At 33.2% G+C, this 26,820-nt stretch overlaps 2 protein-coding genes and 1 pseudogene across 2 annotated transcripts; 1 reads left to right on the top strand and 2 right to left on the bottom strand.

The window, feature by feature from the left end:
• Positions 1–448: 448 nt before the first annotated feature.
• On the bottom strand, positions 449–2,184 carry LOC114316162 (UDP-glycosyltransferase 75C1). Its single transcript, XM_028262820.2, has one exon. It carries the CDS (start codon positions 2,013–2,015, stop codon positions 600–602), a length of 1,416 nt encoding a protein of 471 aa, XP_028118621.2. The 5' UTR covers positions 2,016–2,184; the 3' UTR covers positions 449–599.
• Positions 2,185–4,944: 2,760 nt separating this feature from the next.
• Positions 4,945–19,677, bottom strand: LOC114316228 (crocetin glucosyltransferase, chloroplastic-like; annotated as a pseudogene).
• Positions 19,678–22,742: 3,065 nt separating this feature from the next.
• Positions 22,743–23,492, top strand: LOC114308620 (uncharacterized). Its single transcript, XM_082876575.1, has one exon. The coding sequence runs from the start codon at positions 22,743–22,745 to the stop codon at positions 23,490–23,492; it is 750 nt and encodes a 249-aa protein (XP_082732701.1).
• The last annotated feature ends 3,328 nt before the right edge of the window (positions 23,493–26,820 follow it).

Raw genomic sequence — 26,820 nt, 5'->3', positions numbered from 1 at the left:
CAACATATTTGTAATGTCCTGTAAACTTTCTCTTAATTATGTAATTGGCTTGCACTAATTGCCTAATTATCTTACTATTTATGATTAAATGACAAGAGTACTTGACTCGACTAATTTAGTAGGCTATTTAATTGCAATTATTTTAGATTGAATTGAAGCCATTTACATGTATATATTATCAATATAATACTGGCCTTAATAGACCCACTTTGCAATTGATTACCTCTGCATTAATTGGGCTTTGGATATTAAGCCCATGATTTCAGAATATTTATTTGAGGCTTGTATTATCTTAGTATCATGTACGGGACAATATAATTTTACATATATATAATATAATTTTTATAATAATTAATTGAAAACTAATTGTTACTTATGTTTAAAATAAATTGGAAGAACAGATCATTAGATGTTTTGCCAAGGGTGGAAAGGGTTTCACCCTGATGTGTTAATCTAATAATTAATATTTGTTGATAAATAAATAAATAAATCAATCAATAGATTGTTAATCAAATAGAATTAACAACACTAAGTCCCACTAAATAAATAATAATAATAATAAACTAATTTTTAGATTTATACAACTTACCATGAAAAGCTCAACCAATAAAATCTTTTTCAACCTCATCTACAAAAGCCCTGAGGTTCATATCCACGGACCCACCTTCCTTTACAGCTTCTTTTGCCAAATCCCTCCATTTCTTGGCATTTTTGTTCATTTCTTTCCCCTTCTCTCCACCACCCATAACCACTTCTATGCACCTCTGGATCTCTTCACCTTCCATTATTCCTTCTTCATTCATTGTTACCCTCACTCCTGTCTTGAATACATCTTCTATAAGTTTTGCATTCGTTGGTTGATCAAATGACTGTGGGAAACATACCATCGGAACACCAAATACCAAGCATTCCAATGAAGAATTCCACCCACAATGTGAAACGAAGCACCCTAAAGATGGGTGTGCAAGGACCTCCACTTGACAACACCACGGCACAATCATCCCTAGTTGATCGAGTTCTTCTCTACAGCTTAGTTCATCTTCTTCTTTCTCACCATTTTCTGTAGCCCTTAAGACCCACAAGAAAGGTCGATGGCTTTCCAACAACCCGCGTGCTATCTCCTCCACTTGTCGCTTTGATAATATTGCCATGCTTCCAAATGATACATAAACAACCGATGATTCTAGCTTTGAATCCAACCACTCAAGATAATCCCTTGATTTTTGGAATAGGTCGGCCCCAAAAGAAGTATTAGAAGGATGTTTCCTATCCAAGAATGCAGATGGGACTAATGGACCTATTGCAATCAAGTTGAGCTTCTCAATGGCTCTTAAGACCTCCGGTTCTAATGCATCGAATGTGTTTACCAGTATTCTAGGGTTGGCTTCTTCGTTAAGCGTATCTAGCAGTTCTTTGATTGATAGCAGTAAACCTTTGTACGGTTTTGAGTCCGAGTCAGGGTTTGAATGGACAAGAAAAGAGGGAAGGTCACGGCTGGAGAGCTGTGGGAGTACCAGTAATTCAACCAAGCAGGAAGGATCATTGGTAATACTTCTAATGATGTCACCATAACCATTGAAGTAATAGAAGTAGATATGGAAAAGGGTTGCTGGTTGAGGCCAAAGAAGTGTGGATGGGATGTGAAAGGATTGAGCCACTTTGGCTACCCATGCTTGAAGCGGGGTGTAGATCAAACCTGTGACAGGGTTGCCTTCCTCGGCGCTGGCAGTGATGAGTTGGGCTAGTTTTTTAGAACCGCGATCATTGAGCTCAGAGATAAAGTGTTCATAGTCAATATGGCCGAATTTGAAGCCATCATCGTAGCCATCGGAGAAGAAAACAAAGGTTAGGCCTTCTGGGGTCATGCTGGTTTTGGCCATGCAACGATGGGCAGAGATACAGGTGACTATGGTGACCTTGACACCCATTCTTATGAGCTGATTGGCTAATTGGAGTGCAGGATTGATAGCCCCTTGGGATGGAGAAGGAACGAGGAGGATGTGTTTGTGCACCATGTTGGCTCTACTCAATGTAAAGAATGATAAAAGTATCTATTTTGGTGTTGCTACAAATGATGAAATATATGTACGAAAAGCCTTAAGTACCACAAATTGAGATAGAAAAATGACTCAGAATGTGCAACTATGGGTGGGATTTAAATAGTGAAGTGTGGGTTTATGTATTGATTCTATTCCAAATGTGGATCTAATCACGTCCATGTAGCTTCCATACCCACGAGACTATGGCTGACATTTAGGCCACGTTTTGAGATAGGCTATTTTACTTTAAAAGTTGAAAAATCATTATAAATTATCAAATTATTATTATTATTTTTTTTACATATTTTTTTTTATAAAATGTTAAAAATCAATTAAAATAATCAATTCTCAAACCATCCCTTTGGGGTCATTCGGGATGTGGGTTTGAAATTAATTTAGCAATAAAGAGAAAATAGACTATTTTAACTAATAAGATAAAATATTATATTTAAAGCATAATTATTTCATTTTTTTCTTTTACAATCACCAAATCAACTAAAAAAAAGACAATCATCATACTAAATATAACTTTTTTAACTAAAATAAAATAGCCAAAAATTAAACCAAAAAAAGTTCATCCCAAAGGCCACTATAATATATAAGAGTTTTAGAGACCAAATGTTTTGGTCTTTAAAAATAAAAATTTTATTACAAAAGATATTTAAGGATCAATTTTTATCGTCATAAGGATAGTCACTAAAAAATTGTTCCGAAAAATTCATTCTTAAATTCAGTTTTTAAAACTTTAATTTTTTTTTTTTTAGTAGGCTTAGTCTCATCGTCTAATTTAACTTATAATCAACTATCACATTTAACATATGAGAAATTTCAATTCACTGAGTCTTTGAAAAATATCTTTTTTTTTGGAAGTGCGTGCCTAGCCTTCCACTGGAGTTTGGTTAACACCAAGCAAACGTTTGCCATGACGCATTTAAGGAATTATTCTTTATTGATAGCCTTTTGTTTTTTAGTTGTGTAAATTACACTGGTACCCTTCGAGATTTGACTTAATTACAGTCTATTCCTTAATATTTTAGAAATTACATTCTCACTTTTATAATTAATAGTTTCATTTCTTAAACTTCCTACTTATATAGAAGGTAATAACTTCTACAACAATGATAGAGACCACTAATTTTGGAACTCTAAAAAGACCACTAATGACATGACACTCAATAAAAAAAGAAAAAAAATACAATACCAAAACTAAAACATCAAATCATTCTTGGTGGGGCCCACTGCCACATCATTAGTGATAGCACTAATTAGTGCTCTCACTCATTTTTCTAACTTCCAAAAGAAAAATACAAAAAATTATATTGAAAAAAAAAAGTAAAGCAAAGAAAAGAGAAAAAAAAAAAACAAAGAAAGTAAAGCAAAGTAAAAAAAGATAGAGTGCATAAGTTCAATATTTTCATTCTGTTTAAATAATTATAATAACAAGAGATTAATGTAATTTTTTAAACGTTATGAAATGATATGTATTAAATTTAAATTTCAAATGGTTTAAGTGTAATTTATCTTTTTTAATTTGTTTTATATTTGGGTTATTGTCTTCTATAATCACTCTTCCAGGTCTGCTGATATTGACATAGATATATATTGGTATTAATGTTACAATCACAAAGACATGCCAAATCATCACTCTGCTGTCAAGTGTTTGAGTTATTCGGCTGGAGTTGATCTCTTCGGCACATCGATGCTACAAATATTTTGACAAATAATAATAATAAGCTTTTAAGAAAAATGAGCAAACAAACACATGGAAAAGTGTGGAATAATTCAGCCGTTCCAATCCAACTACTACTGTCCACGTTTTTATTTCAATTTTTAATAACATGTCCCATTAGTAAGACTTAGTTATTATCTTATAACCCAATAACCCATGATGTCTCACGAGTATTTAAAAAATTATTGGAGGATTTCTCACAATTTGATTTTGGATTAGAGGGCGTTGTTTGAACTCATGAAATTACTACAGGTCTTATTTCTGTAAAGCACTTTATATATTTCATTCACATAAAAAATTAAGTTGATCGGATACTCATAACCTATTTAATTTTATCCCGTTTGTCACAAAAAAATAAACAATTGTATTTTTAAAAATAAACAATCAATTTTTTTTTTATGAAAAATGCAATAAATTGAATAGATTAAAATTATTACATCGACCTTTTTTTTTTTGTTGATAAAATACATAAAGCGCCCGACAAAATAAATGATTTAAGTTATTAAAATGAGATCCATGGTGGATTATACAGGCCCAAATAACTCCCTCTCATTTGGACCGGAGGAAATCTACCTCCAAACTATAATACACATCAATAAATTAAGTCTCATTAGTGGTGATTGTTGGGTTTGAACTTGCGTCTTATAAACTTTTTCTCTTAATTAAGTAATTGACTTGCACTAATTGCCTAATTATCTTACTATTTATGATTAAATGATACTAGTACTTGACTCAATTAATTAGTATGCTATTTAATTGCAATTATTTTAGATTGAATGGAGGCCATTTAATTGGCCTTAGTAGACCCACTTTGCAATTGATTACCTCTGCATTAATTGGGCTTTGGATATTAAGCCCATGATTTCAGAATATTTATTTGGGCTATGTATTGTCTTAGTATTATGTACTGGACAATTTTTATAGGTAGATTTTTGACCCAATACCCATGACCCACCCAATTAGAGTTTGTGTAGAGACTTGGAATTTTTTCATATCTCTTGTTTAAAATGAATTGGAAGAACAATGAATGGAAATATATATTGCAAACTACACCAAATTTTAATTTTTTTCAAATAAAATAAAATAATTATCTTTAGTAAACAAGAACCAAGAGAGAAAAAAATAAATTCACTAACCAGTTCTACGGAGACAAATAAATCTCTTACCATGGATTTCTTACTGAAAATGTTCTTTAACCTTGTCAACAAAAGTTCTAAGGTTCTTGTCTAAGAATCTACCTTCCTTTGCAGCTTATTTTGCCAAATCCTTTAATTTCTTAGCATTCGTACTCATTTCTTCCCCTTCCTCTCCACCTTCCATAACCATTTCTATGCACCTATTGATCTCATTACATTCAACTATTCGTTCTTCATTCACTCTAACCCTTACCCTGGTCTTGAACACATCTTCTATAAGTTTTGCATTTGTTGGTTGATCTGAAAATTGCAGAAAACCCACCATTGGAACACCACAAACCTGTTAAGATTCAAATGTTTTATTTTATATTTATTAATATTTATTGGAAGCTTTAGTCATGGGTAGGTTTGACCGAGTCATTGGGTATTTGGTTATATGATTTCGTGGCTGAGAAAGTGGTATGTGTGATCCTATTTTATAGGAGTTGTGGTTAGTGCTAAGATGTAGTGTTCTGATGTAAAGCCTATTTATAGGTCCTTTCCTTTATCAATAAAATACAGAGCTTTACCATTTCAACACATCTCTTTTTGCTTTTGTTTTAACTTGCTATCAGTTTGTTTTAACTCTGTATTAGTGGTATCAAAGCAAAAATGTGTGAAAGAAAGCAAGAGAGAAAGAGAAAGAGTTCCCAAACAGCATCGATGGCTTCCGATTCAAATTTTGTGCAGGCAGCGATCCCACATTTTGATGGTCACTATGACCATTGGAGTATGCTCATGGAGAATTTTCTACGGTCAAAAGAGTATTGGCCGATCATTGAATTTGGAGTTGTAGAACCAACAACAAATACAGTCTTGACAGATACCTAGAAAACAGAGTTGGAAAGGAGAACGCTCAAAGATTTGAAGGCAAAAAATTACCTTTTTCAGGCAATTAATCGTCCCATCTTGAAAACAATTCTTAGCAAAGAAACTTCTAAAGATATTTGGGATTCCATGAAGCAAAAATATCAAGGCTCTGCTAGAGTGAAGCGTGCACAGCTTCAAGCTTTGAGAAGAGATTTTGAGACTCTACAAATGAAGAATGGGGAATCTGTCACCAGCTACTGTGCCAGGACTATGGAGATTAGCAACAAAATACAATTTCATGGTGAGAAGATGGACGATGTCATCATTGTGGGAAGATATTGCGTTCCCTAACCCTAACATTTGATTATGTCGTGTGTTCAATTGAAGAATCAAAAGACATAGATGCATTATCTCTTGATGAACTGCAGAGCTCCTTGCTGGCCCATGAACAGAAGATGAACCGAAGTTCAACATTAAAGGAGCAAGCTTTAAAGGCTTCTACCTCTACTCATTTCTCCAACTCTAGAGGAAGAGGTAGAGGTTGAGGTAGGGGAAGGGGAGATCAAGGCAATAGAGATGGCAGCAGGTATTTCAAAGGCAATGATGATCAATTTCAAGAAAAATACAGAGGACGAGATCACCATTTTGAAAAATCCAAGGTAGAGTGCTTTAGATGTCCTAAATTCGGACATTATTGTTCTGAATGTTATATTAGGATGCCTAAAGACAAAGAAAAGGAAGCGTAATCAAATTTTGCCGAAAAGAAGGAAGTGGAAACTTTGTTAATGGCTGTTCAAGCTAATCAGGAACCTGAGTCTGATGTTTGGTATGTAGATACGGGTTGCAGTAACCACATGTGTGGAAGTAAGTCTTCTTTTTCTTATTTAAATGAACGCTTTCATTCTACAGTAAGTTTTGCTGATTGTTCCACTGTGACAGTGCAGGGAAAGGGTGATATTGCGATAAGAACCAAGAATGGTTTTGTAGAAACAATCTCTAATGTTCTTTACGTTCCTAACTTGAAAAGTAATTTGTTAAGTGTTGGTCAATTGCAAGAAAAAGGTTACGTAATCACTATTCAAAAGGGTGTTTGTGAGATTTATGATCCTACTAGAGGTGCTATTGCTATTGTACAAATGAGTTCAAATAGGTTGTTTCTATAGCGATTCAGGTTTTTCCCCGACTTTCATTGTTTCCGGACTCGGGTTTAGTGGTTGTATGATGTTGTCTGTATCTTGTTTCCATTCTTTAATTCCTTATATTTGAGTTTTGGGATGTGTTGGCCGAGTTTGGAACAAGTTGGTTGTGAGTTGGTGCAAGGGGTTGCTATTCAGGTTTTGGTCTCTTCGCTCGAGCGAGCCTTGTTTGGTGTGTTTCTTCGCTTGAGCGAGAACTCTTGCGCTCAAGCGTGCGTCTGCGTCTCTGTAAGACTTGAAGGTTGGTGTTCTTCGCTCGAGCAAGCATTCTTGCACTCGAGCGAGCCCTGTGTTATTTGTTCCTTCACTCGAGCGAGAACTCTTGCGCTCGAGCGTATGTCTATGTTGGTTGCAGACCTGAAGCTTCTCATTGTTCGCTCGAGCAAGGTCCTTGTTATGTCTGGTCGCTCGAGCAACAACTCCTTCGCTCGAGCGAGCCTCGCATATATCAGTTCGCAGTAGCGTGATTTTTATCACTTTTTCATCTCCTTTTCACTCCAAACCCTAAATCTGGCTATCTCTCTCTCTACAAATACACTTAGATCTTGGGTCTCTCTACCCTAGTCCCTTTGTTAAAAAGGTAGAGCATTGTACGAGCTTCATTTTGATTTGAAGAAATTCAAGTTTGGAGCATCTTCAATTTTCACTCTTCATCTCCTTTGAGTTTCTCCATTTGAGGTAGGGATAATCTACTCCTTAATATGAGTTTTGACATAAATATTGGTCATTTTGTATAAATGGTGGGATTTGAAAATTTTGGGTAAAGTTAGGGTTGAGTTTGAAATTATAAAAGAGGGGTTTCCTATTGTTGGGTTCCATATGAATGTGGGGTCATGGAAATGGAGCTGTTTGTGTATAATGGGTGAAATTTGGCCTTGGGTGCAATATTTGAGAAAGGGGAAAAATGCCCTAATTTGAATTATATAAACTATTTGTATAAATGATGAAATGAATTGTGGAAATATGAAATTGGTTTAAGAATCATGAAATTGGAGGAAATTGTGATAAAATGGTGTAGTTAGATTGATAAATCACTCACCTATGGAAAATATGATAAATTATCTGTTGATAAAGTTATTTATCTGTCTAGATATATCTGTTTTGGGCTATCGGTGGAGGATAGCCATGATTGTTGTAGAAACTGCATGATGATTAGGTGAATTGAAACTAATCAATTGGAATATGTCATTGAATATGACGGTTGGATATAAATATTGAATATGTGATTGAATTGGTCATTGTATATGGCATCGTGTTTTAATACATTGTATATGTATCTTTGTTTGGGAGGAGATAGGGGATGTACTCCATTATTTAGGAGGAGATAGGGGATGGACTCCATTGATAATTAAGTTGGCCGGAGTGTCTAGGGTGAAAGTCCCGAAATCTTATATATATATTTGGGTGCCGGTTCCCTCGGACGTAGTTTCGTAAAATGGCAAGTGAATGGAAGTGTATGAATGATGTTTATGATTGAAGTGTTGATAATATGAGTTGTAGTCTCATTTTGAATTGTTTGGATAAATAAATGGAAGTGGATTGAAATATAGATGTAAATGTTGATTAGTTATGAAAAGAATGTAAGTTGGTTTACAAGTGTTAAACATTTATCAAATACTAATGTTTTAATTAATTCTCATATTTGGTTTAGCATATCTCTACTGGGCATTGGCTCACCCTACTTGTGTCACTATTTTTCAAGTACAGGAGACATGTCGCCTCCAAGGTCTTAGCTTGGGAGGTTTAGGAGTTAAAGGTTCCATGTTTTGTTATTTTGTTTTGATGATTAAATGTAAATTCAAGCCGAGAGCTTTATATGTAAAGAGTTAAAACTCTTCTTTTGTTGTGACCAAGTTATTACTTGGAAAGATGTAAGCCCGTAGGGCATTCATTTTGTTGCTAACATGTACTATTGTTTGTAAAGAAGACTCTGATGAATAGAAATATAATATTTCTTCTATGTTCATGGATTATATGAATGGTTGTCTTATACTTTATTTTGAGGGCGTTACAGTTTCCATTGAAGATTGAAAGTGTGCAATCTTGTTTGATGGCTGAAGTAAAAGATCCTTCTTGGTTATGGCATTTTCGTTATGGCCACTTGAGTTTTGGTGGATTGAAGACCCTCCAACAGAAAAATATGGTGACAGGTCTTCCTTAGATTAGTATTCTTTCCCAAGTTTGTGAAGAATGTGTTGTTGGCAAACAACATCGTTCTCAATTTCCCCAAGGGAAATCATGGCGAGCAAAAGGTGTTTTGGAGCTAATTCATTCCAATATGTGTGGCACGATAACACCAATCTCTAATGGAGGTAAAAGATACCTAATTACCTTCATTGATGATTATACTCGAAAAACTTGGGTTTATTTTTTACAGGAAAAATCAGAAGATTTTTGTGCATTTAAAAGCTTCAAGCCTCGTGTGGAAAATAAACAAGAAACACCATTAAGACCCTCCGAACAGATCATGGTGGAGAATATTACTCAACCGAATTTGAAAATTTTTGTGAAGTTCATGGCATTCAAAGAGAGCTGATAACTGGTTATACACCACAACAAAATGGTGTATCAGAGAGGAAAAACAGAACCATCTTCAATATGGTGAGAAGCTTGTTGGCAAGAGGGAGAATTCCAAAACCTTTTTGGCCTGAAGCAGTAAATTGGAGTATTCACATCTTGAACAGAAGTCTTACATTTTCTGTTCAAAATATGACACCAGAGGAGGCTTGGAGTGAAAAGAGACCAGCTGTAGATTATTTTAAAATTTTTGGTTGCATCGCTTATGCACATATCCCGGATGAGAAAATGAAGAAACTAGATGATAAGGGGGGGAAAGTGTGTCTTTCTTGGTGTTAGTGAAGTATCCAAAGTGTATAAATTGTTTAATCCACTAACCAAGAAGATTGTGACCAGTCGGGACGTTGTCCTTGATGAGGAAAACACTTGGCAGTAACCTACTCAAGTTCTTTTTGACAATGATTCTGAAAGAGAGCCAACTCCAGCAGTCATTATGCCTGAAAATTCATCAGACGCAACTCCAACAACTGTTGAAATTTTGCCAACAGTAGCAGAAGCTACTGATACAGCAACTCAATCTCTTCGTCGTATTCGAAAAAGGCCCGCATGAATGGAAGACTATGAGGTAAATGAAACTGAATTTGAAGATCCAATCACTCATTTTGCTTTATTTTCAGATTGTGATCCTACAACTTTTGAAAGTGCTGTCAAAGAAGCAAAATGGCGGAAGGTGATGGATGATGAAATTGATGCCATTGAAAGAAATAATACTTGGGAGCTTACTGATCTTCTGAAATGGTACAAAACCATTGGTGTAAAGTGGGTCTTCAAAACAAAACTAAAGGAAAATGGTGAAATTGACAAATATAAGGCGTGTTTGGTAGCTAAGGGATACAAGCAGGAATATGGGATCGATTATACAGAAGTTTTTGCTCCCGTTGCAAGACATGATACAATCAAATTGGTGATCGCATTGGCAGCATAGAACTCGTAGCCTATTTTCCAACTAGATGTCAAATCGGCATTCTTGCATGGGAACTTGGAGGAACAGGCATTTGCAGAACAACCCCTTGGTCATATTAAGATCGAAAGTGAACATAAAGTGTATAGATTAAAAAAAGCTCTTTATGGATTAAAACAAGCTCCACGAGCTTGGTATAGTCGTATTGAGGCTTATTTTTTGAAAGAAGGCTTTCACAAATGTCCATATGAGCACACACTTTTTGTTAAAATTGGAGATAAGGGAAAACTGCTCATTGTCTGCTTATATGTAAACGATCTTATATTTACTAGAAATGATGGTGTCATGTTTAAAGAATTCAAGAAATCTATGATGGTTGAATTTGAAATGTCTGACCTTGGTATGATGCATTACTTCCTTGGCATAGAAGTAGTGCAATCAGCTAATGGGATCTTTATATCTCAAAAGAAGTATGTGCAAGATATTTTGGACAGGTTTCGGATGAAGGATTGCAATCCTATAAGCACGCCAACTGAGTTTGGCTTGATGCTAAACAAAGATCATGAAGGGAAGAAGGTGGATAGTACACTTTACAAGCAAATTGTTGGTAGTTTGATGTATTTAACTGCAACAAGACCGGACATAATGTATTCTGTGAATTTAATAAGTAAATATATGGAGAATCCAACATAAATGCCTTTGTTAGCTACCAAGAGAATCCTTCGTTACTTGCAAGGAACTAGAGATTTTGGGTTATTCTCAAGGTTCTGAAAAGCGGTTGCGGTCTCCGTAACGGTGGCGGTGGCGTGGTTGCGGGGTATAAAGGCCGCAGTGTAACGGTTACGGTTACTGGAACTGTGAATTTTTTTATTTTTTGCACAATTTGCAAAAAACTTACTGATACGCATATTTTTTTTTTAGAATCATATTTATTAGGTTTTAAAATAAATTTTGATAAATTTTTTATAATTTTTAAGTATGATCCAATATATTTTATATTTTTAAATCACTAGAAAATGAATTTTTTTACATTTTATTTCAATAATTAATGACTTTATAAGTCATAAATCTATATTACACTTATGGCAAAAAATTCTTTTATTGGACTTAGATGTATAAAATTATTTTTAATTATTATACTTGTAGACGCATATGTACATTTTAACTCAAATAATTTTAAAAAAGCATACATCCTTAATTGAAGAACTTGACAAAGTACATAACATCATACCATAAATCACAAATAACAGAGAGTACATTTTACATAATGTTACTACTAAAATTACATAATGTCACCACCAAAATGAGTGACATGGTGCATCTTAGGATTCAGATTGTTGAGCTTGATTGTTGCTGCTACCTTCACCCCACCAAAATGAGTGACGTGGTGCATCTTAGGAATCAGATTGTTGAGCTTGATTGCTACTACCTTCACCCCATCCAGTAGGAAATATATAAGTAAATGTGCTCATCATGTTATCCCTTTCTGTTTCGTGCATTGGGAGAGAAAATGGATACCTTGGCTGAAAAGGATCAACATACTCTTCTTGGGCTTGTTGATAATTTGGCAAACCGTATCCTAGAGGACCATGTTGTTGAGGGGGCCAAGGATAGTTTTGTTGAGGTGGGTAAGGATAGCTCTGGCTATCACTGCTATAGGATGGATAAGGGTGATATAGATAACTATAACTACTATCAAATGAATCAAGTTGTTATTCTCTACTTCTTATTCTTCTTTCATTCCTACGTGTATCACTACTACGAAACCTCCTAGGTAGTTTGGGTAAAGGTGCAACAGGTTCTCCAATACCCTAATGTTCCCTAACATCACATAATCCAAATCCTCCAATAAAATCTTCATTTCCTGCACCAAAACTAGTACCATCATCGCCATCACCGCCATTGTCACCGCCACCACCACCACCGCCACTATGAGAAGTGCCTTCACCATCACCATTATCACCTCCTCCATCAGATGGTGTTAAACCACCATTATTATCACTTTGAGTTGGAGTAGGAGTTGAGCTTTGAGAAGTGCGTCGAGCTTGATATCTATGGGTGCCACCACCATCGTTTCCATCGCTGCCATCGCCATTGCTGTCGTCGTCGCCACCACCATCATCATCTGAGACCAAATCTCGCCATTCAAAATTATCCATACCATCTAGTAAAGGATTTTCTCTTCCTTCTATCCATGGACTTATTGGATCGTCTTCTTCAAATATGTAATCCAAGTTAATAGGATTAAAACTCCTATCAATCTCCTCTTAGCTGCTTCTTTTAACGTGTCTCAATTTTAATCTCATGTTGTAGGTGATGAAGACTAATCTTTGAATTTTCTTATATTTCAATCTATTCCTCTTCTTTGTATGGATGAGACTAAAAGTACTCCAATTACGTTCATAGTGAGATGATGTGGTGGTCTGACTTAACATTTTCACAGCTATTTTTTGAAGTTCAGGAGCACAACTGCCATGAATAATACACCACTCAGCTGCAAAAAATTACATTACATTAGACATAAATCAAAATATGATAGAAAATTATTTAAGTATTTATATATTGTAAATTTGTAATTTTGAAAATAAAACCTGAATTTGATTGTTTCCATGCTCTTTGTGCTAAAGGAGTGCCAAAAGTTTCCTATTTATCTCGAAACAGCAACAAGTAAAATTTGGAGAATCATTACAAGTAACATTTGTCGAAACAGCAACAACTACAATTTGGAGAATCATTACAAGTAACATTTGCAAAATAGATTATTACTATTAAAATTTAAATAAGTGGTACGTACTTGATTTGTTAATTTCACTTGAACATCTATATTAGGCTTCAGTCTGGTAATTACTTTTTTAAGTTCATCTATCACTTCTCTTATCATTTCATTGGATGAGGTAACACCATATTGGAATTGAGGATTTAAAAAATATCCTTCAAAAATAAGAAGACAATTAATAATTGTAAATAAATATACATTTTATAATTGAAATCGTAAAACTTACCAGCCGCATACAAATCTTGATGCAATTGAAAAGACCATCGAGTATCAATAATTTTCCAATAATCGGTGTAGTAGCGACAATCTCTTTTAATTGCCAACTTTATATATGAAACCCATTGTTGGCTTCTCATCCCCATCAACCAACCTCAATACTCTAACTAGGGGCTCATGAACTTTACAAAGCTCTGTTGCTTTCTGCCAAAACTCCTTTCCCAAAATAATTTTTTTCACATTGTAAGGCTGCCCAGTCTTTGCCTTCCTCCATCGAGAATTCTTCCACTCATCACTATTAAACATAGCTCTCAATTGTTGTTTATATCTAACAATACTCTCAATAGTAATAAAATTTGTAGCAAATCAAGTGATGGCAGGTCGAATCAATTCTCTATCTCCAATGAATTTTCTAATTAAATCCAACACCCATCCACTATTATAAATGAAATTGGTGATAGTTTTATCATCTTCAATCACATTTGCTACACTTTTCTTATTGGCTATGTCTTTTAGCATGAGATCGATACAATGTGTTGAACAAGCTGTCCAATATAAATGATTTCTTTTTCTCATTAACATTTTACCGGCAGCTTTTAGTACAGGTTCATTATCAGTTACCACTTGAACAACATATTGTTCTCTAATTTCATCAACTTTATCTAACAACTCAAAATAATATTCAGCAGTCCTACTAATAATATTAGAGGCATCAATTGATTTGTGAAATATAGTACATCTATTGCAGTACACTAAGAAGTTGATAATGTGTTGCCGAGTTAGACTGCTCCAACCATCACACATGATGGATACACCTCTCTCTGCCCAAATTCCCTTGAATGATCTTATTCATTCTGTCAATTCATCATGCTCCATGCCCAAATATACTTCAGAAACTTCATAAGCACTAGGACCCTTTACTTCTGGCCCTACTTCAGCAGCAACATCAAGCTTGGGTTGTGTATACTTTGAATCAACTGCATTGAATGGAATACAATTATAGAGCATAAACTCGGACACTGTCCGTCCCAATCTCTCTCTCAACTTCTGTAAATTCATTGTAGAGATTTTTCACTGCTTTATACTCTTGCTCTTTTGGAGTTCTACATCCATTGCCCTAAACCTTGCTTCAGGAGCATTGGGCTTAATCCAATTACGTCCACTCTCACCAGTTTCACGCACGGATTGTGATCGACGAAAAACATTAACAATACCTGACCCTTTTGGCATTCTTTGACCACTACCCCTTGCACCAGAACTCCCACCTACATCGTATTGTGAACTATGACTTGCAACACCTCGTCTAAATTGTTGTCTTTCCTCCCATTGTTGTTGTGAACGAATACTTGCTTGTCTAGCCCTGGTCATCTCTGGATCAGAGTCACAGTCATCATCTCGAAGATCTATAAAATTTCTCCCTTCATCCTCATCATAAAGATCATCTCCTCTAATATCTGCTTCTAATTCAGCTTTTCTCTTTTGTTTGTCTGCTTTACTAATTTTCTTGTTTTGTAAATGTTTCATCATTTCTTGCATCACGTCTCAATTAACATTAGGACAAGAATGCACTTGCCCCGTTTGATGTACTAAATGTTGTTTGAAACGTGTAATCCCACCTTTAATGTGATGTCCACAAAATTTACAAATAATATGATGCCTAGTGTCTTCAACTTGAGTTCCAAATTTCCAATCAATATCATCACTTGGGGGTTCATCATTAGCACCTTTTTGTCGTGACGTTTTTGAATTTGAATTCTGCGTCATTGATACATTTTTTTTAATTTATTTTAAATGTTTACAAAATTATTTTTCAGCAAAACTTGAACTAACTAAATAAACAATATTTACATTTATTAAATGAAATGATTGTAAAAAAAATGCAACCACTATTTATACATTTAGTTTTTATATGCTAATGTAATCATATAAAAATTTAAAAATAAATTATAAAGATTTTTTTTTTGAACTATTGATTTTTTTTTTAAAGAAAATTTAGCCATAAAAATTGTTGGCACAACACATTACAATTTAACATTAAAAATATTTAAAATTAAATACTAAATAAAATAATTATAAAAAAATGCAACCACTATTTATACATTTGGATTATACATGCTAATGTAATCATATAAAAATTTAAAAATAAATTATAAAGATATTTTTAAAAAAAGAAAATTTTGCCATAAAAATTGTTGTCACAACAAATTTTGTCATTAAAAAAATAAAAATTTGTTGTCACAATACATTACAATAACAAAATAAAAAAAATATTTATAATTAAATGTTAAATTAAATGATTATAAAAAAAATTCAACCACTATTTATACATTTGGATTTTACATGCTAATGTAATTAGGAATAAAGACATTTTTCATGCCATTGTTTGAGCTATTGTTTTTATTTTTATTTTTTTATTTTATAGAAAGACATTTTAAAAAAAAAAATTGTGCCATCAAAATTGTTGTCACAGCACATTACAATAACAAAATTAAAAAAAAAATATTTCGAATTAAATACTAAGTAAAATAGATATAAAAAAATGCAACCACTATTTATACATTTCGATTTTACATGCTAATGTAATCATATAAAAATTAAAAAATGAATTATAAAGAATTTTTTTTGAGGTATTGATTTTTTTTTTATAAATATTTTTAAAATAAAATTGTGCCTTTAACAGTGTTGTAATAACAAAATAAAAAATATTTATAATTAAATATTAAATGAAATGATTATAAAAAAAAAATACAACCACTATTTATGCACTTGGAGTTTACATGCTAATATAATCATATAAAAATTAAAAAATAAATTATAAAGAATTTTTTTTTGAGGTATTGATTTTTTAAAATATATATATATTTAAAAAAAAAATTGTGCCTTTAACAGTGTTGTAATAACAAAATAAAAAAATATTTATAATTAAATATTAAATGAAATGATTATAAAAAAAAATGCAACCACTATTTATACATTTAGAGTTTACATGCTAATATAATCATATAAAAATTAAAAAAAAATTATAAAGAATTTTTTTGAGGTATTGATTTTTTTTTTCTTTTAAAAAGATATTTTAAAAAAAATAGTGACTTCAACATTGTTGTCACAACACATTACAATAACAAAATAAAAAATATTTATAATTAAATATTAAATGAAATGATTATAAAAAAAAAAATACAATCACTATTTATACATTTGGAGTTTACATGTTAATATAATCATATAAAAATTAAAAAATAAATTATAAAGAATTTTTTTTAAGGTATTGATTTTTTTTTCTTTAAAAAGATATTTAAAAAAAAATAGTGACTTCAACATTGTTGTCACAACACATTACAATAACAAAATAAAAAATATTTATAATTAAATATTAAATGAAATGATTATAAAAAAAAATGCAATCACTATTTATACATTTGAAGTTTACATGCTAATGTAATCATATAAAAATTAAAAAATAAATTGTAAAGAAAAAAATTCATACATAGTTATTTTTTGGACTTCAATCACTTGAGTATTTGTTATCTTTTTGAATAACCTGCAAGAAAAAAAAAAATTCAATAAAAACTGGCATATATAAAATGTATTAATATAATTATAGGTGTTATGATTTTTAGATATTATAAAAAAAATCAAATAATTATATATAAAATACTAAAAATAAGTGCATAGCTCTCTCTCTATATATATATATATATATTTAAATTAAAATTATTAAATATATCACATAAATTTTGTAGGCTTTACAAAATTTAAAGCCTGGAGATCATTGTTTAAAAAAAAAAAAATGGCAGTTAGAGACCACACACAAAGAAAAACAATTGCTATATATCTTTCCAAGGTCAATAAATGATATATATCTTTCCCAGGAAGCTAGCCAGAAAGGCAGCTGAACAAACAAAATAATAAAAAAAGGCAATAGATCAAACTATACACTTACTTCGTCTTCAACACAAAAGGGCAGCCGGAGAGTCACTGGTTTCAACATAGAACAGAGACAGCCTTGAAGACTCAACACAGGTTCATCTCTTCCCTCTTCCTTCTTCTCTTTTCTCTCTCTCTATTTCTCACTCATCCGTATTTCAAATCTGAAAATTTGTGGATGGCCGATACACCTATGGAATCTCACTTCAAAGTGGTTCACGGGCTGTAAAGACGAAAGACGAAAAACAAAAGCTCAATTATAATAAAGGTATGTACAACATCTTCAGCCTTTTCTTTTGTTTTTTTTTTTTTTTTGTGAAAAGAATCAGCTAAAAAATCCCTGTAACGTGCGTAATGAGCCGTTACGGCCATTACAGCACCGTTACGACTGCTACGGCGGCCGTAACGGCTGATACACCTATGAATTTCAATCACACCGCAAAATCGGGGGTAACGCGTGGTGCCTACTGCCGCAACCGTTACGTAACACCGCATTTTTAAACCTTGGTTATTCTACAAAAATGGTGAAAAGTTAGAGTTGTTCGGGTTTACTGACAATGATTATACAGGAGATCAAGATGATAGAAGGAGCACTTCGGGCTATGTTTTTACATTGGGCATAGGGGCTATTTCGTGGTCTTCTAAGAGTAACCAATTGTCACCTTGTTAACTACAGAAGCTGAATTTATTGCTGCAACAACTTGTGCTTGTCAAGCTATCTGGTTGAGAAGAATTCTTGAAGAGCTATAGTTCGAGCAAGTTGAAGCTACTACAGTTTTTTGTGACAACAACTCAGCAATCAAACTCTCCAAGAATCCTGTGTTACATGGAAGAAGCAAACATATTGATGTGAAATATTATTTTTTGAGAGATCTCAGCAATAATGGAACAATCAAATTGGTTTATTCTCAAAGTGAAGATCAAGTTGCAGATATACAGACCAAGCCACTCAAGTTGGCTACATTTGTGAAGTTGCGTGGTCTACTTGGAGTTTGTTCACGTGCTGCTGTAAAGGAGGACTTTGCAGAGGGGTTTTTTTTTTTTTAAACTGATTTTTGTAGATTTCAGTTTAAGAGAGGGTGTTAAGATTCAAATGTTTTATTTTATATTTATTAATATTTATTGGAAGCTCTAGTCATTGGTAGGTTTGACCGAGTCTTTGGGTATTTGGTTATTTGATTTCGTGGCTGAGAAAGTGGTATGTGTGGTCCTATTTTATAGGAGTTGTGGTTAGTGCTAGGATGTAGTGTTCTGATGTAAAGCCTATTTATAGGTCCTTTCTTTATCAATAAAATATAGAGCATTACCATTTCAACACATCTCTCTTTGCTTTTGTTTTAACTTTGTATCAGTTTGTTTTAACTCTGTACACTTTCCAACGAAGAATTAATTCCACCCACAATGAGTCACAAAGCATCCCAAAGAAAGGTGTGAAAGAACCTCCACTTGGAAACACCATGGCACTATCATCCTTTGTTTTTCCAGTTCTTCTCTACAATTTAGTTTATCTTCTTCTTTCTCAACTTTTTCTATATCTCTTATCACCCACAAGAATGGCCGATGGCTTTCCAACAACCCACATGCAATCTCCTCCATTTGTTGCTCTGATAACACTGCTATGCTTCCAAATGACACATACACAACCGATGATTGGGGCTTCGATCCCAACTAGCCCTCAAAAGTAGTATTAGAGAGATCTTTTCCATCTAAGAATGATGATGGAACTAATGGTCCTATTGCAATCAAGTCAATGGCTCTTAGAGCCTCAGTTTCTAATTCATCGAAAGTGTTTCCTAAATTTTTTTTGGTGAGCTTCAGATAAATTGTATCTAGCTGCTCCTTAAGTACATGAATTGCAATACTATATGTGTTCGATTCTTAAGGGAGCAGAAAAAGGGAAAGGTTATGGCTAGTGAGTTGTGGCAGTCTTGGCAATTTGATGGGGCATGAAGGGTCATTGTCAATTCGTCTAATCCTATCACCATAACCATTTACAGAATAATAATAGACGGTGAAAACAACGGCTGCTTGAGTCCAAACAAACACCGATGGGATGTGAACATCACGTGCCACTTCGGTTGCCCATGATTGAAACATGGTGTAGACCAAACATGTAACAGGGCGGCCTTCCTTGGCACTAGTAGTGATGAGTTCTGAAATTGCTAGTGAAGCATGTTTCTTGAACTCGGACCTAAAGTGTTCGTGGTCATCACCATCTTTGAATCCATCATCGTAGTCATTGAAGAAGGTAAATCCTTCTAGGGTTAGGGAGGTTTTAGCAATGCGGCAATGGACAGAGAGACTTGTGACTATGGTGACTTTAACACCCATTTTTGTGAGATTTTTGGCAAATTGGAGTGAGGGATTGATGGCTCCTTGTATAGGCAAAGTTAGGATGAGGAGGTGGGGGTCTAACTCAATACAAAAAAATTGTCTATGTGATGGAAAAAATGTACACTAGCATAGAAGCAAGGTTTAAAAATGCGGTGTTACGTAACGGTTTCGGCCATTATGTAACAGTTGCGGCGGTAGGCACCACGCGTTACCCCCGATTTTGCGGTGTGACTGAAATTCATAGGTGTATCTATCGTTACGGCCGTCGTAGTGGTCGTAACGGTGCTGTAACGGCCGTAACGGCATGTTACGCACGTTACAGGGCTTTTTTAGCTGATTTTTTTCCAAAAAAAAAAATGAAAGAAAAGAAAAGGCTGAAGATGTTGTAAATACCTTTATTATAATTGAGCTTTTGTCTTTCGTCTTTTGTCTTTACAACCCGTGAGCCACTTTGAAGTGAGATTCCATAGGTGTATCGGCTATCCACAAATTTTCAGATCTGAAATACGGATGAGTGAGAAATAGAGAAAGAGAGAAGAGAGAAGAGGGAAGAGATGAACCTGTGTTGAATCTTCAAGGCTGCCTCTGTTCTGTGTTGAAACCAGTGACTCTCCGGCTGCCCTTTTGTGTTAAAGACGAAGTAAGTGCTTAGTTTGATTTGTTGCCTTTTTTTTATTATTTTGTTTGTTCCGCTGCCTTTCTGGCTAGCTTTCTGGGGAAGATATATATCATCTATTGACCTTGAGAAGATATATAACATTTGTTTTTCTTTGTGTGTGGTTTCCAGCTAGCATATTTTTTTATTTTTATTTTTATTTTTAAACAATGATCTCCAGGCTTTAAATTTTGTAAAGCCTACAAAATTTATGTGATATATTTAGTAATTTTAATTTATATATATATATATAGAGCTATACACTTATTTTTAATATTTTATATATAATAATTAGTGATTGATTTTTTTTTTATAATATCTAAAAATCATAACACCTATAATTATATTAATACATTTTATATATGTCAGTTTTTATTGATTTTTTTTTTCTTGTAGGTTATTCAAAAAGATAACAAATACTCAAGTGATTGAAGTCCAAAAAACAACCATGTATGAATTTTTTTCTTTATAATTTATTTTTTAATTTTTATATGATTACATTAACATGTAAACTTCAAATGTATAAATACTTATTGCATTTTTTTTTATAATCATTTCATTTAATATTTAATTATAAATATTTTTTATTTTGTTATTGTAATGTGTTGTGACAACAATGTTGAAGTCACTATTTTTTTTAAAAAAATATCTTTTTAAAAGAAAAAAAAAATCAATACCTCAAAAAAATTCTTTATAATTTATTTTTTAATTTTTATATGATTACATTAGCATGTAAATTCCAAATGTATAAATAGTGGTTGCATTTTTTTTTTATAATCATTTCATTTAATATTCAATTATAAATATTTTTTTATTTTTTTATTACAACACTGTTAAAGGTACAATTTTATTTTAAAAATATCTTTTTTTTAAAAAAAAATCAACACCTCAAAAAAAAATTTATAATTTATTTTTTAATTTTTATATGATTATATTAGCATGTAAACTCTAAATGTATAAATAGTGGTTGCATTTTTTTTTATAATCATTTCATTTAATATTTAATTATAAATATTTTTTATTTTGTTATTACAACACTGTTAAAGGCACAATTTTATTTTAAAAACATATTTTTTTTTAGAAAAAATCAATACCTCAAAAAAAATTCTTTATAATTTATTTTTTAATTTTTATGTGATTACATTAGCATGTAAAATCGAAATGTATAAATAGTGGTAGCATTTTTTTATAACTATTTTATTTAGTATTTAATTTGAAATATTTTTTTTAAAAAATTTGTTATTGTAATTGTTGTGACAACAATTTTGATGGCACAATTTTTTTTTTAAAAAAAAATGTCTTTCTATAAAATAAAAAAATAAAAATAAAAACAAGAGCTCAAACAATGGCATGAAAAATGTCTTTATTCCTAATTACATTAACATGCAAAATCCAAATGTATAAATAGTGGTTGAATTTTTTTTATAATCATGTCATTTAACATTTAATTATAAATATTTTTTTATTTTGTTATTGTAATGTGTTGTGACAACAAATTTTTATTCTTTTAATGACAAAATTTGTTGTGACAACAATTTTTATGACAAAACTTTCTTTTTTTAAAAATATCTTTATAATTTATTTTTTAATTTTTATATGATTACATTAGCATATAAAAACTAAATTTATAAATAGTGGTTGCATTTTTTTTACAATCATTTCATTTAAGAAATGTAAATATTGTTTATTTAGTTAGTTCAAGTTTTGCTAAAAAATAATTTTGTAAACATTTAAAATAAATTTAAAAAATGTATCAATGATGCAGAATTCAAATTCAAAAATGCCACGACAAAAATGTGCTAATGATGAACCTCCAAGTGATGATATTGGTTGGAAATTTGGAACTCAAGTTGAAGGCACTATGCATCATATTATTTGTAAATTTTGTAGACATCACATTAAAGGTGGGATTATGCGTTTCAAACAACATTTAGCACATCAAACGGGGCAAGTGCATTCTTGTCCTAATGTTAGTAGAGACGTGATGCAAGAAATGATGAAACATTTACAAAACAAGAAAATGAGTAAAGCAGACAAACAAAAGAGAAAAGCTGAATTGGAAGCACATATTAGCGGAGATGATCTCTATGATGAGGATGAAGGGGGAGATTTTGTAGATCTTCGAGATGATGACTCTGACTCTGATCCAGAGATGACTAGGGCTAGACAAGCAAGTATTCGTTCACAACAACAATGGGAGGAAAGGCAACAATTTAGATGAGGTGTTGCAAGTCATGGATCACAATACGATACAGGTGGTAGTTCTAGTGTAGGGGGTAGTGGTCAAAGAATGCCAAAAGGGTCAGGTATTGCTAATGTTTTTCGTTGATCATAATCCGTGCGTGAAACTGGTGGGAGTGGACATAATTGGATTGAGCCCAATGCTCCTGAAGCAAGGCTGAGGGCAATGGATGTAGAACTCCAAAAGAGCAAGAGTACAAAGCAGCGAAAAATCTATACAATGAATTTACAGAAGTTAAGAGAGAGATTGGGACAGGCAGTGTCCAAGTTTATTCTCTACAATCGTATTCCATTCAATGCAGTTGATTCAAAGTATACACGACCCATGCTTGATGTTGCTGCTAAAGTAGGGCCAGGAGTAAAGGGTCCTAGTGCTTATGAAGTTTCTGAAGTATATTTGGGCATGGAGCATGATGAAATGACAGAATGGATAAGATCATTTAAGGGAATTTGGGCAGAGAGAGGTGTATCCATCATGTGTGATGGTTGGAGCAGTCTAACTCGGCAACACATCATCAACTTCTTAGTGTACTGCAATAGAGGTACTATAATTCACAAATCAATTGATGTCTCAAATATTATTAGTAGGACTGCTGAATATTATTTTGGATTGTTAGATAAAGTTGTTGATGAAATTGGAGAACAATACGTTGTTCAAGTGGTAATTGATAATGAACCTGCACTGAAAGCTGCCAGTAAAATGTTAATGAGAAAAAGGAAACATTTATATTGGACAGCTTGTTTAGCGTATTGTATCGATCTCATGCTAAAAGACATAGCCAATAAGAAAAGTGTAGCAAAGGTGATTGAAGATGGTAAAACTATCACCAATTTCATTTATAATAGTGGATGGGTGTTGGATTTAATGAGAAAATTCACTAGAGATAGAGAATTAATTCGACCTGCCATCACTTGATTTGCTACAAATTTTATTACTATTGAGAGTATTGTTAGATATAAACAACAATTGAGAGCTATGTTTAATAGTGATGAGTGGAAGAATTCTAGATGGAGAAAGGCAAAGACTGGGCAGCCTTACAATGTGAAAAAAATTATTTTGGGAAAGGAGTTTTGGCAGAAAGTAACAGAGCTTTGTAAAGTTCATGAGCCCCTAGTCAGAGTATTGAGGTTGGTTGATGGGGATGAGAAGCCAACAATGGGTTTCATATATGAAGCTATAGATAGAGCAAAGTTGGCAATTAAAAGAGATTGTCACTACTACACCGATTATTGGAAAATTATTGATACTCGATGGTCTTTTCAATTGCATCAAGATTTGCATGCAGCTGGTAAGTGTTACGATTTCAATTATAAAATGTATATTTATTTACAATTATTAATTGTCTTCTTATTTTTTAAGGATATTTTTTAAATCCTCAATTACAATATGGTGTTACCTCATCCAATGAAATGATAAGAGAAATGATGGATGGACTTAAAAAAGTAATTACCAGACTGGAGCCTAATATGGATGCTCAAGTAAAAGCAATAAATCAAGTACGTACCAATTATTTAAATTTTAATAGTAATAATCTACTTTTGCAAATGTTATTTGTAATGATTGTCCAAACTGTAGTTGTTGCTGTTTCGAGATAAACAGGAAACTTTTGGCACTCCTTTAGCACAAAGAGTATGGAAACAATCAAATCCAGGTTTTATTTTCAAAATTACAAATTTACAATATATAAATACTTAAATAATTTTCTATTATATTTTGACTTATGTCTAATGTAATGTAATTTTGTGCAGCTGAGTGGTGGATTATTCATAGTAGTTGTGCTCCTAAATTTCAAAAAATAGCTGTGAAAATATTAAGTCAAACCACCACATCATCTCACTATGAACGTAATTGGAGTACTTTTAGTCTCATCCATACGAAGACGAGGAATAGATTGAAATATAAGAAAATTCAAAGATTAGTCTTCATCACTTACAACATGAGATTAAAATTGAGACACGTTAAAAGAAGCAGCCAAGAGGAGATTGATAGGAGTTTTAATCCTATTAACTTGGATTACATATTTGAAGAAGACGATCCAATAAGTCCATGGATAGAAGAAATGGAAAATCCTTTACTAGATGGTGTGGATAATTCTGAATGGCTAGATTTGGTTTCAGATGATGATGGTGGTGGTAGTGACGACAGCAATGGCGATGGCAGCGATGGAAACGATGGTGGTAGCACCCATAGATATCAAGCTCGACGTACTTCTTAAAGCTCAACTCCTATTCCAACTCAAAGTGATAATAGTGGTGGTTTAACACCATCTGATGGAGGAGGTGATGATGGAGGAGGTGATGATGGTGATGGTGAAGGCACTCCTCACGGTGACGGTGGTGGTGGCAGCGGCGGCGGCGACAATGGTGGTGATGGTACTAGTTTTGGTGCAGGAAGTGAAGATTTTATTGGAGGATTTAGATTATGTGATGTTGGGGAGCATTATGATATTGGAGAACCTGTTGCACCTTTACCCCAACTACTTAGGAGGTTTCGTAGTAGTGATACACGTAGGCATGAAAGAAGAATAAGAAGTAGAGAACAACAGCTTGATTCATCTGATAGTAGTCACAGTTAACCATATCACCCTTACCCATCCTATAGCAGTGATAGCCAGAGCTATCCTTACCCACCTCAACAAAATTATCCTTGGTCCCCTCAACAACATGGTCCTCTAGGATACGGTTTGTCAAATTATCAACAAGTCTAAGAAGAGTATGTTGATTGTTTTCAGCCAAGGTATCCATTTTCTCTCCTAATGCACGAAACAGAAAGGGATAACATGATGAGCGCATTTACTTATATATTTCCTACTGGATGGGGTGAAGGTAGTAGCAATCAAGCTCAACAATCTGATTCCCACGATGCACAACGTCACTCATTTTGGTGGGGTGAAGGTAGCAGCAACAATCAAGCTCAACAATCTGAATCCCAAGATGCACCACGTCACTCATTTTGGTGGTGACATTATGTAATTTTAGTAGTAACATTATGTAAAATGTACTCTCTGTTATTTTTGATTTATGCTATGATGTTATGTACTTTGTCAAGTTCTTCCATTAAAGATGTATACCTTTTTAAAATTATTTGAGTTAAAATGTACATATGCGTCTACAAGTATAATAATTAAAAATAATTTTATACATCTAAGTCCAATAAAAGAAATTTTTGCCACAAGTGTAATATGGATTTATGACATATAAAGTCATTAATTATTGAAATAAAATGTAAAAAAATTCATTTTCTTGTGATTTAAAAATATGAAATATATTGGATCATACTTAAAAATTATGAAAAATTTATCACAATTTATTTTAAAACCCAATAAATATGATTCTAAAAAAAAAAATATGTATCGGTAAGTTTTTTATAAATTGTGCAAAAAATAAAAAAATTCACAGTTTCGGTAACCACAACCGTTACGCTGCGGCCTTTACATCCCGCAATCACAACCGCGCCACCGCCACCATTACGACGACCGCAACCACTTTTCAGAAGCTTGCATAGAAGAAATCTGTCTGTGATTTCATGGAATGAACAAGATTATATATTAGATTGGATCTGTTTCTGACCATGAATGATGTTTGTGATGACGAATATTACATGCGGCGATTGGAGCTGTTTGATTATATAGGTAGATTGGAGTTGTTTGAGACATGAATGACGTTTGTGATGACGAGGATTTATATGAAATGGATTTGCTTTGTAGTTTTAGCTTAAAATTCAAAGTGCACTTTGACGGGGTTGATGATATTGATGTTTATTGGTATCTTTGACAATTCCATTCCTACACTACACATGCTAAACTTACTAGAGTTCTGATGTCATAGCAGTAGGTGTGCACGGGTTGGTGCGGTGCGGTTTTAGAGTGAAAATGTCAACCAAACCGCCACTGGCGGATTGAGTATTTTGCCAACTGCCGCCAAGCTGCAGTTCATCCAAACAATCGGGTCGGTTGACTTATACAAGCAGTTTGGAGTGAGCGGGTTGGGTGGGTTGAAGAGAGATTGCCAACAAAATCCGAAGAAAAAAAAATTCAAAATGAAAAACAGAGTTTAACACTACTCAATTAACAAAATGGAAGCAAAATTCACCTTGAATCCCTTATTGATGTTGGATGTAGTTCCTTGATTGTTGAGCATGCACCTTGAATCCCTGATTGATGTTGATCGTGGACAGTGGATTGGTCGGCTGCAGCAGCGATGGTGGTGGTGGCCCTGGTGTGGGAAAGGGGCAGAGATGGTCT

The sequence above is a fragment of the Camellia sinensis genome, chromosome 6 (assembly GCF_055761805.1).
Source record: "Camellia sinensis isolate YWXY chromosome 6, ASM5576180v1, whole genome shotgun sequence".
NCBI classification, from domain to species: Eukaryota; Viridiplantae; Streptophyta; class Magnoliopsida; order Ericales; family Theaceae; genus Camellia; species Camellia sinensis.
This window is presented reverse-complemented; position numbering and strand designations above follow the sequence as displayed.